The sequence below is a fragment of the Oryx dammah genome, unplaced genomic scaffold (genome assembly GCF_014754425.2).
Source record: "Oryx dammah isolate SB20612 unplaced genomic scaffold, SCBI_Odam_1.1 HiC_scaffold_13, whole genome shotgun sequence".
Taxonomy (NCBI): domain Eukaryota; kingdom Metazoa; phylum Chordata; class Mammalia; order Artiodactyla; family Bovidae; genus Oryx; species Oryx dammah.
The window spans coordinates 51,375,309-51,386,854 of record NW_024070197.1 but is presented as its reverse complement, the minus strand read 5'-3'; the positions used below and the strand labels follow the sequence as shown (position 1 = coordinate 51,386,854).

Genomic DNA, 11,546 nt, shown 5'->3' with positions numbered 1-11,546 from the left:
GCGAGTTATCTCTGTGTGTCTTAGGTATATACAGTCACTATTATACACGTACACTGTTACATACAGATTATATACAACACACTATTACACAGATACACAGTATTTTATATATAGTAGTGTGTGTGTATATAATAGTTGTGTATATAATATATATCCACGTATGTATACATACATATATACACTATTTTTTAAATTTATTTTTTAATTGAAGGATAATTTCCTTACAGAATTTTATTGTTTTCTGTCAAACCTCAGCATCAATCAGCCATAGGTATATGTATATCCCCTCCCTCTTGAACCTCCCTCCTATCTTCCTCCCCATCCCACCCCTCTGGGTTGATACAGAGCCCCTGTTTTAGTTTCCTGAGCCATACAGCAAATTCCCATTGGCTATCTATTTTAGATACAGTATACACACTATTATATATACACACACTATTATATAGATACAAACACTATTATATGGATACACTATTATATATACTGTCATTATTTATATAGACACAATTTTATAGACACACACTATTATATAGGCACAGTATTATAGACATGCACACTATTATAAACACACATATATACACAAACTATTATAGATACACACTATTATGTACAATTACATATGCACCCTATTTTATATATACACACATTTTTATATATACACCGTTGTGTGTGTGTGTGTGTGTGTGTGTGTGTATATATGGGATTCCCTGGTGGCTCAGATGGTAAAGAGTCTGCCTGCAGTGCAGGAGACCCAGGGTCACGGGAAGATCCCCTGGAGGAGGAAATGGCAACCCACTCCAGTATTCTTGCCTGAAAAATCCCATGGCCGGAGGAGCCAGGTGGGCTACAGTCCATGGGGTCATAAAGAGTCGGACATGACTGAGCACCTTCACTTTCTTCACGTTCACTTAATATATATTTGTATACAGACACCATTATATAGACAAACACACATAGACACACACTATTACATAGACAGGTATATATACACAAACTATTATAGATACACACTATTACATACAATTACATATGCACCCTATTTCATATATACACACATTTTTATATATACACCATTGTGTGTGTGTGTGTATATACATGGGATTATAGATACACAGTATTATATACACACACACTGTTACAGATACATACAGATACACACATACATACACACGTGTATATATTATACAGGCACACACTATTATATACATATTGTTGTTTAGTCACTGAGTTATGTCCGACTCTTTTGTGACCCCAAGGATTGTAGCCAGCCAGGCTCCTTTAAGCATGGGATTTTCCAGGCAAGAATACTGGAGTGGGTTGCATTTCCTTCTCCAGGGGCTCTTACCACCGGAGAGATTGAACCCACGTCTCCTGCGTTGGCAGGCGGATCCTTTACCACTGAGCCACTGGGGAAGCCCTTTTATGTATATACATATACTATTATATTTATACATACACACACTGTTATAGATATACACACAATTATACATATTCACACACTATTATAGATACTGTATTACAGATACACATGCTATTTTATATATACACACTACAATATATACATGCACACAATTATATATATATATACACACACTATTAAATAATACACTAACATATAATATACACACATTAATGTGTATATACTGCTGCTAAGTCACTTCAGTCGTGTCCGACTCAGTGTGACCCCATAGATGGCAGCCCACCAGGCTCCCCCGTCCCTGGGATTCTCCAGGCAAGAACACTGGAGTGGGTTGCCATTTCCTTCTCCAATGCATGAAAGTGAAAAGTGAAAGTGAAGTTGCTCAGTCATGTCCGACTCTTAGCGACCCCATGGACTGCGGCCTACCAGGCTCCTCGGTCCATGGGATTTTCCAGGCAAGAGTACTGGAGTGGGGTGCCATGGCCTTCTGCAGTGATTATATAGACACACACTATATATAGACACATTATTATATACACGTGTGTGTGGGTGTGTGCTCAGTTGTGTCCGACTCTTTGTGACCCCAGAGACTGTAGCCCACCAGGCCCCTCTGTCCATGGGAGTCTCCAGACAAGAACACTGCAGTGTGTTGCATTTCCTCCTCCAGGGGATCTTCTCAACCCAGGGACTGAACCTCATCTCTAGCGTCTCCTGCACTGGCAGGCAGATTCTTTACCACTGCACTACTTACTATATATACACACACACATGCTATTATATATGAATATACACAATTATATATACATACACACTGATAAATATATTCACACACTTTTTACGTATATACACACTATTATTTGGGCTTCCCTGGTGGCTCAGAGGTTAAAGCATCTGCCTGGAATGCTGGAGACCCAGGTTCGATCCCTGGGTCGGGAAGATCCCCTGGAGAAGGAAATGGCAACCCACTCCAGTACTCTTGCCTGGAGAATTCCATGGAGGGAGGAGCCTGGTAGGCTACAGTCCATGGGGTCGCAAAGAGTCGGACACGACTGAGCAACTTCACTTTATATATATATTACATATATACATTATTATATATGTAATATATATATATACACACTCTGAGTTATAGCTCAATAAAGTGTTACTAGAAAAGCCAGCCCCTGGCACATTCCGGAGAAGCCGCAGCATCAGCTAAGCCGAGCCCCGGTCCACGGGCAGGTTGTGAGGGAGCTGGTGTCCTGCCCCGACCACAGCCCTCTCAGCTGCGGGAGCCGCCTTGCAGGAACCAGGTCACACCGTTGGCCCGGGAAGGGCTGTGTCCAGTCCAGCATGTGCGGGGCTATGGGGCCTCACAGGGTCAGACAAAAACCGTGGGCCCCTGCTGGGGGGAAGGAGGAAGCAGGTGGGGCACTTGGAGCACGATTTCAGAGTGCCCAGGTCTCCAGGTCGGGGTGTCCGTGTAGGAGTCACTCACCGGGTCCCATGCAGCAGACAGAGAAGGACGGGGAGGCGGGACCCCCGCAGCCGGAAACCCTGCCTCGGTTCTTCCTGCTGTGTCCCCAGGGCCCTGGCCCCAAGATGGGCCTGGGCGGCTGGGGCCTCACAGTGGCCCTTGGTGGGTCTGACGCGACCCTGCCGGTTCTCAAAGTGAACACGGGCCTCAGCCAGCCGTGCCCCCATCAGGGCGATGGGACAGCCCCCGAGGGCCTCAGACATGCCTGTGCCTTCAGGGGTGCAGGTGGGGGATGCCCCGTGGGAGCCTGTGGGCTGCAGCCACAGCTTATCAACTGATGACAACCGATGAGCTCCGTGTCTGTAATTGGTGCTGCGTTACTGGCTTGCTGCCCCCCGGGCTTCCTGCCCCCCGTCTGTCATGATGACAAGCACGAGTTCCCTGAGGGATCATCCGCAGGGCGCTGCTTCTCTGCTTCCACGCCGAGGGGCCCGGGCAGCCGCCACACTGAGAGGCGCCGTCTTTCCCGTTGTTCAGAAACTGTGTGAAGGGAAGAAGTTCCCCGGCACTACTTCTACGGTTAGTTCCGCCTTAGCATCTGCTCCCAGTTGAAACGGCGGACTGGCGGGCGGGGGGCCTGGAGGCGGCGGCTCTGGGTCCTGCACTCCTGCTCACGTGATGGCATGAACACTCTCTGTGTACATCACACCCTGTTCTCTTCTTGTAAACTCGTCCTGGTTAGCACAGGGGCATTCTGGAAAAAACAGAACCCTGTGGCTTGCAAGGAGTGAGGGGTCTCCTGGTGGAGCCCACGGAGCGGGTCCCGTGGGCGCTGAGGGGTGTGTGGCCAGGCTGCTCAGAGTGCTCCAGGGAAGGGAGGAGGCCCCTGGGGGGTCAGGCTGCAGTCGTCTCGGGGACTGGCGGTTGGGAAGCAGGCCCCTGGAGCCAGGACAGGAGGCAGGAACAGGTGGAACCCAGAGGCAGGTGAGACCTCCATCTGGGTGACCCAGCCCTGCCCCCAGTGTGTCTCATACGGACTCCGCTGGGGAGGGACAGGTCTGAGCGTTGGGCCGGAGGCTGTCCTGCTGAAAGTTTCTGGGCCGAACATCAAGCTCGTTTGGAGTCGTGGCTCCCGTGTCCACCCTGGGGTGTGAGGTCCCCACTCTGGGCCGGTGCCCCCACACGAGGGCAGTGCCATCACCAAATCCGAGTGACTGCGGAGAACCATCACCCTGAGTGCTAAGAGGAGTCGGGCTTCACCTTCTCTCAGCACCTGGAGACCACAGCTCCCACCCACTTGGGGAGGTTTTCTCAGACCCCTTGCGTGTATCTCCTCCACGTGGACAGGGTTGGCGGCACCAGCCTGTGGAGGCACTGTGGTGGCCGGGATAGGGTCTAGGGGAAGAAATGCTGGGCTGGGGGCCAGGGGCCAACAAACCCATCCTGGCCTGTGTCCTGGGAACAGGAGCCGAGCAGCTCTTGGCTCAGCTGGGTTGAGCAAGGCCCCTTCACACAGGGTGGGACAGAGGCTAAGTGGTCACCTGGGGTAGGTCAGAGCTGGTGTGCAGGCAGGCCACACTCCTTGGGCCCTGGTACCCTCTCTGTGCCAGGCTGGTGGGCCCCGCCCCTTCCTGCTCCAGGCCGGCCACCTGGAGCACAGCCCACTCTGCGCGCTGGTGGCGGTAGCATCCATTCAGTTCAGTTCAGTCGCTCAGTCATGTCCGGCTCTTTGCGACCCCGTGGAGTGCAGCACGCCAGGCTTCCCTGTCCATCAGAGAATAGCCACCCCCAGAACCCCTGTCTCTAGTCAGGGCCACACTGAGCACCGGCCCACCCCTGGAGGCTGAGACGAGTCAGCCAGGGGTCTAGTCTGTGGCCAGGACCCGGGGAGGAGGGACACTCCTCAGGCAGGACTGGGCCCATCTCAGGCCAAGTTCCACTCTCGAGTGTGGCCTGCCCTGTGCCCGCAGCGGCTGGAGGGCACCGAGGCCCTGGTGGGGCCGTGTGGGTGAGCGAGGTGTCGGGCACCCTGTCCTGGCCCATCCTGGGCCCTCACCACCCTTCTGTCTCCCCTGCCCAGGACTTCCCACTCCCGGGCCAAGGCAGAGGCAGCCCTCACCGCGGCCCAGAAGGCCCAGGAGGAGGCGCGCATCGCCCGGATCACTGCCAAAGAGTTCTCCCCTTCCTTCCAGCACCGGGAAAACGGTGAGTCCGTGCGGCCAGGGTCCCTGGACGCCTCCCACGGGCTGTGCCCCAGAGCCCCCCGCCAGCCCACTGCATCCCTCCTGCCTGCCTCATCCGAAGACTCCGGGGCGCTCCACGCCCCCCAGGGCTGTTCTAAAACTCTGTCCCTGCTCTACCCGACCAGGTAGCTGCCCTCCATGCAGGAACTGCGGCCACTGCAGCCTGCTCTTCAGCCCACATTTAAGCATCAGCAGCCACACATGACCGAGCTGGTGGCCGAGCTGGTCAGTGAAGCTCGGAGACACTCAGGGGGTGCCCACCTGTGCTCTCGGAGCGGCGAACGGATGAAAGGAGTTAGAAGCCCCTTGAGTCAGCCAGACCCGAGACCCTCCTCCCTCCTCGGGAGCAGGGGGGTGACTGGTCCGAGGGTCTGCCGAGGCCGAGGTCCTGGAAGCCCACCCCCGACCCTCCTCACGCAGCTCAGGATCATTCCTCTGGATGCATGCTTCCCAGAGCGACTGGAAGGCTCTTGAGGTGCCGGGGTCGGATCTGTCCTGGGACCACCCTCTGGAGCTCTGCCCTCAGCCCTGCCTTCGCAGCGGCCTGGAGAACCCCAGGACCCAGGATGGGGGCAGGGGCAGTGGGACTGTCACTTAAGCTCCACATCCTGCCTTGTGGAAGGTCACCCAGCACAAGACGTTCTGTCCTCAGCAGGAACGCATTGGGCCTCGGGTCACCTCTGCAGCTGGGGGCCACCCCATCATCCTGATCCGGTCACCCTCAAAAGTGGCCACAGATGGGGATGGGGGTCTCCTCGGGACTTTGAGAACACTATCCTCCCACTTTCTCTGCCCCTCACCCGCTGGCAGGCAGTGAGTGCCGCCTGGCCCAATCCTGGTCCCCCCTGGGCCTGAGCACAGAACCCCCAAGTAACCTGCTCACCCACATCTGTCTCCAACCCGTTGCAGGGCTCGAGTACCAGCGGCCGAAGCATCAACTTTCGAGCGACGACATCGAGGTGACCTCCACGGGGACGCCCCCGCAGCAGGAGAGCCCCGAGCTGTACCGCAAGGGCACCACCCCCTCGGACCTGACCCCCGACGACAGCCCCCTGCAGAGCTTCCCCGCCAGCCCCACGGCCACCCCACCCCCGGCCCCCGCCGCGAGGAACAAGGTGGCCCACTTCTCCCGGCAGGTCTCGGTGGACGAGGAGCGGGGCGGCGACATCCAGACGCTGCTGGAGGGCAGGGGAGGGGACTACACCCGCAACAGCTGGGCCGAGGAGAAGGCCGGGGCCTCCCGCGGCGTCCGCGGCGGCGTCCTCCGCAGCGGCCAGCCGGCGGCTGACTTCCGCACCCGGGGCGCGGGCCACAAGCAGTCCGGCAACCCCAAGCCCCGGGAGCGGCGGACGGAGTCCCCCACCACTTTCTCCTGGACTTCCCACCACCGGGCCGGCAACCCCGGCCCCGGGGGCCCCAAGCTGCTGGAGCTGGACGAGGAGAAGCTGAGCAACTACGAGATGGAGATGAAGCCCCTGCTGAGGATGGACTCGTACACACAGGACGTGCACCCCCCGAAAAGACGCTACAGCAAGGGGGGCGCCTGCCGGGGCCCCGGGGAGGACCACCGCCCGGAGGACCGGGCCTTCGGGGCCCAGAGACTGCGGTCCAAGTCCCAGAACAAGGAGCACGCCAGGCCAGCCCCCTGCACGGAGCCCGCAGTGCAGAGGCTGGAGAGCCTGAGGCTGGGGGACCGCGCAGAGCCGCGGCTGCTGCGCTGGGACTTGACCTTCTCCCCGCCCCAGAGGTCCTCGCCCGTGGCGCTGGAGTCTGACGATGAAAACGGGGACGAGCTCAAGGCCAGCACAGTGAGTGGGCACCAGCCGTCGGGGGCGGGGGCGGGGGCGGGGATGGGGGGGTGGGCGGTGAGAACCCGACCCCGCCCATCCAGCTCTCAGGACCCTCCCCTGCTGAAAGCCTACCTACAGGAATTCCCGAACTGCCTCTGACAGGTCCACGCCAGGGTTACTCCCCTGGGGCATTTTTCCAGCAAAAGCGCCTGGGTGGTTCTGAAAGCTCCCCCAAAAGAAATGGGCAGCCTGGAACGACCCCCACCCCAGACCTTCCTCCAGCTTTCTCGGACCTCTCCCCCTGCTGTCCTTTAAGGAAAGTTCTGTGTCCTGGAGGGAAACCCAGAGGCCAGACAGAGCAGGCGAGACACACGCATGTTCGCTTCCATGTGGGTGAGATGGACACAGTGCCTCAGGCCCGTGGGATCAGATACGCAGGCGGGGCTGTGACCCAGGTTCCTTGGGCCCTGTGGGGGCTGGGGTGCCTCCTGCTCAGCTGTGAGGTCCACGTTGTCTCCTACACGCCCCCCGCGGAGGGCAGGCGGTTTGGAGGAGAGGACAGAGGCCTGGGCCAGACTGAGCGCTGGGGCTCTTGCACCCCGGAGGGGACCCCCCCCCCAGGTCCCTTGTTCCCTCCACCCCTGGCTCCCACCTGGAGGCAGACACTCCCTGCTTCCTCCACCGAATGGCAGCAGGCAGGACCCATGAAACTTCTCCGACGACGGCCCAGCGGCTGACAGACGCCCTGTGTGACCAGCCCTCAGGGCCCCTCGCAGCGTGCTCAGCCCCCAGCAGCCAGTGTGAGCCTATGTCCGGGTGGAGGGCTGTCCTGAGACACGCCCACCCTCTCTGAACCCGGGCGGTCCTCGTGGACGGAGCGCCCAGCTCTCTTCCAGAAAGGCGCGTGGTGTGCACGTGCACGCAGTTAGTTTAGAAAGCCGAGGAATGGGCAGGGTGGAAGATGCAGGAAGGGCTTTATACTGAGTCCCCTGAACCGTGCTCCTGCTTTAAAACCTCTTAAAGCACATCTTGGGTGCTTTAAGACAAAGCTACTTATGGGAGCACCACCAATGCCAAACCCTTCCATGGAAGGGCTTCCTGCAGAGACCTGGGGTGGCCGGGGCAGCTGTTCGTCCCTGTATAGCCCTGGGGCCTGCAGAGGGTTGAGGATGGAGGGTCCAGGGAGGGAAGGGCTGGGGTCCACGTGCCCTGGTGGGCTTCGTGTCCCAGGATTGCACAGGGGGCTCCTGGCGGCTGCACACCGCAAGCCAGTGGAGAGGACTGGGAGAGCCCCACCCTCCCTGGGTTGGGGCCACGCTCGGGTGGAGGGGCCGCTTCTGAAGCCTGGTTGTGCAGAGCTGGAAGCAGCGACGCCACAGGCCAGGGGCAACTGTGTTCAGAGAGCCGGGGCAGGAGAGGTGCAGGCCTGAAGGGCTTCAGAGTCCAGACTTGGACGCTCATGGGAGCCTCTGACTGGTTCCTCAGCGATCCATGTCTGTACCCCCACCCCAGCCCCCTGGGAACCCCTAGTTTGGCTCAGGAGTAGGGGAGCGGCCGCAGGCTCACCTCACCTTTTCTCCTTCTGTTCCAGGGCTCTGCGCCGATCCTGGTTGCCATGGTGATCTTGCTAAACATCGGAGTCGCCATTTTGTTTATTAACTTTTTCATCTGAGGAGATTGTCACGTTCGGAAAAAACAGTTGGGGTACAAACGGGAGACGTTTCAAAGCAAAACAACAAAAGGGAAGGCTCGTCGCTTGGACACCCAATGACAACTTCCGAGTCTTTTCACAGAACCACACGATTGGGTATTACTCACAGTTTGCCTTTTTTTCTGGGTAATGTTTTTTGGATTTTAGCCACAGTTCCTTGCTTGTATAACACTTTGCTGTGTGGCATGGCAGAAGGAGGCCAGCACGCCGACCCTCCAGCTTGACATGGAAAGAAAAGGGATCCTGGCAAGTCCGCGGCAAAAAAAAAAAATCGTCGTCGTCATCATACTCCATCTGGGACGTGGAGGGGGCAGCCTGGGTGGAGGATCAGGTGGTGCAGCCTTGGGGGGCAGGGGCGGGGGCCAGCGGCTGGGGACGGGCCGCATACAGGGAGTCCAGTAACCCTGCGTTCCTTTTCTGGACGAGCAGGTGACAGGCGTGGGCATCCCCCTGGGCCTTGTTCTGTCTCAGACCTCTGCTGCACACCAAGAGCGGGGGCAGGCATCTGCCCTCTCTACTGCCCATGAAGCCATCACACCCCGGCCCCTGGCACTGCCCCACGGCCCTCCTCGTGAGGCCACCTTCCCACACCAAGTCTTACAGCCAAGTTCTTATTTTTCTCACTGTCTCTCCCTCCCCCACCGACCCAGGCCCCCGGGGCTGCTGCGCAGTGGGCGTCCAGGGGACTGGCACTGGGGGCAGGAGAGGGGGAGCACTGTGGTTGGGGACGGGGGTGAGACCTCGCGGAGACAGCCTGTCATCGGGCCCAGGCCCCAGCACGTGGCATTTGTGCACTGCGGCCGCAAGATGCCTGTCCAGGCTCCTGCCGAGGTCCACAGCCCGGTCGGCCCCCATGCCACGTGGTCCTCTCTGGCTGTCTCTGAGCCGGCGGTCTCCACATTCTCGTCCTGTGCCTGCCTCCACTGCCCCGGCAGACACGTGTTTTCCTCCTAGATGCCTCACGCACACTTGGGGGCTGGTCGGGTCCCAGGACAGGAATGTGGTCGCAACCCAGGGGGGCTTAACAGCTCCTAAGCAGTCATGACATATCCACCTCCAGAATATGCAACATACTTGTTTCAGCCCCTCAAGACCAGGTTCTGGTGTGTCTGCTGCCAGCGCTGTCCACCATCCAAACTAAACACCAAGGTCCCAGACCGTCTGGGTGCCTGCCCGGCGGGCTGCGTGCGCGGATGCGTGTGTGGGGCCCGCGCTCAACCTGGGGGGGCCCGCGCTCAACCTGGGAAGGCCCGGGGCTCAGTGCCCGTGGGCTCTGCTTGCTCTGCTTCTGTTCAGCTGTCTCTCTGCTACGTTTCGAGCAGATTTCTTTACTACACTGCACTGGATTGCTATATTTTTAACCAGAAATAAACTAAAGATTAGAGCATGTTCCAGTTAAATTCTTTTTTTTTTTTCCTGTTACAGACTCACCCCCTGATCCTTATCCCAGTTGGGTTGAGTTTGGGGGTCTTCTTCGGGGGAGTGGGGGACACAGGAGAGGGAGGGAGGATCTGCAGAAGATACATTTTTGATGCTGTTACTTTCTGAAGGGATGTTCCATGTTTTTGTACATCTTTGTTTTTTTTTTTTTTTTTTTTTTTTTTACTACCGCGTGGTTGCCGCAGCCCTGGAGAGAACCAAATAAACATGCCTGCTCCTCGCAGCTCCATGCGTCGTCCATGCTGGGTGTGTGTCCTGTGATTCCGTCCGCAACACTTGGTAAAGGTCAGATACCTCTGGTACATTCCGGGCACTGCAGGACACAGATGGTATCCGCACAGGCAGGGCACATATTCATTCACATGCAAACACCCTGAGCCACGTGCAAAACAGTGGCAGCACAAACGCCCATCATTCGAGGCAGGGGTCTCACCGGGGGCAAGCTGGCATCCGATCCCGTGTCTGGCTGCCGGCAGCACCCCTAAAAAGCGGAGCAGCACCCGCCTGGATGGCTGCCATCTCCCTGCACCTGGGGAATCCCAGGTGGGTTCCACCAAGACCATCACACCCTGGGGCCGATGGGCTCCACAAGCTAGTTTTTAACCGGTTTCCAGACGGTGGTCAAAGACTGGACTGCCCCACAGGCTGGCCGGCCGGCCTTCCTGTTGGCACCCCGGGTCTCCCAACAAGCACGTCCACGGGCTCCCTCCGGGCCAGGCCGGCTGGCCCGCCACTGCCGGCTGTCCCTGGTGGACACGCGGGCCAGGGAAGAACGGACGCAGTGGTGGCCCTGGTGGTGAGGAGCGCTGGCAGGCTTTAATTAACCCCAAAGCAGCCTCGCGAGAGGCATCTTGTCCCCTGACAGCTGCTTCCGAGCTCGAGATGTGAAAACCAGGGCAGAGAAACCGAGAGACCTGGGCTGCTCGGCTGGGCTGTGGAGAGGGGGGCGGGGCTGCCCCCAGGCTGGGAGCCGCACCTGCACCCAAACCACCGACGGGGAAGATGGGGTCTGTGCAGAAGAGCTCAGCGTGGCTGCAGGGATGCACCCGTGGGCCTGCTTCCCTGCTGGACACCCTCCGTGGGGGCTCTGTGGGAGCATAAGGGCACTCTCCACTTCCCCACCTTGATGAAGCCCACGACTCCCCCGGAAAGTGTGCAGAGCACAGCAGGTGCCCAGGCTCCTGCGCACCAGCCTGCTCATCAAACGGCTCCCTTTTGTTTCTAGAGCCCCACTGTGGACAGTAAGTCATATGGCCGCCCCACTTAAAAACCCAAGAGGACATTCCCGAGAGCCCCAAGGAGAGGTCCAGGTAACAAGCGCGGGACATGATGGACTTGTTGAAGCAGGCGAATGTTGGGGAGAGTGAAACGAGCTGTTTCTGTCTTTCGCCCTTTCTTAGTTTGGGTTTTCCTGACCCAGCAGCAGGACCCGCCCTGCGGGTCCCCCCAGCCCCCTGGGCAGAGGCCATCTTTGGGTGACGCTCAG

General features: G+C 57.9%; 1 protein-coding gene and 1 non-coding gene across 2 annotated transcripts; both read left to right on the top strand.

Moving 5' to 3' along the window:
• Positions 1-2,284: 2,284 nt before the first annotated feature.
• TRNAS-GGA lies at positions 2,285-2,356 on the top strand. The gene has a single exon. It is a non-coding gene; the product is annotated as a tRNA-Ser (tRNA).
• Positions 2,357-3,299: 943 nt separating this feature from the next.
• LOC120873335 (junctophilin-3-like) lies at positions 3,300-10,294 on the top strand. The gene is made up of 6 exons (XM_040254133.1): positions 3,300-3,455; positions 4,487-4,558; positions 4,847-4,884; positions 4,957-5,081; positions 6,029-6,927; positions 8,501-10,294. Exons 1-6 carry the CDS (start codon positions 3,300-3,302, stop codon positions 8,579-8,581), a joined length of 1,371 nt encoding a protein of 456 aa, XP_040110067.1. The 3' UTR covers positions 8,582-10,294.
• Positions 10,295-11,546: the final 1,252 nt, after the last annotated feature.

Bases quoted from the DNA above. Each gene is read 5' to 3' on its own strand.
- LOC120873335 (XM_040254133.1), top strand. From the start codon at position 3,300: ATGACAAGCACGAGTTCCCTGAGGGATCATCCGCAGGGCGCTGCTTCT. The intron at 3,456-4,486 runs GTTAGTTCCGCC...TCTCTGTGCCAG, and splicing joins TCCCCGGCACTACTTCTACG to GCTGGTGGGCCCCGCCCCTT. The intron at 5,082-6,028 runs GTGAGTCCGTGC...AACCCGTTGCAG, and splicing joins CTTCCAGCACCGGGAAAACG to GGCTCGAGTACCAGCGGCCG.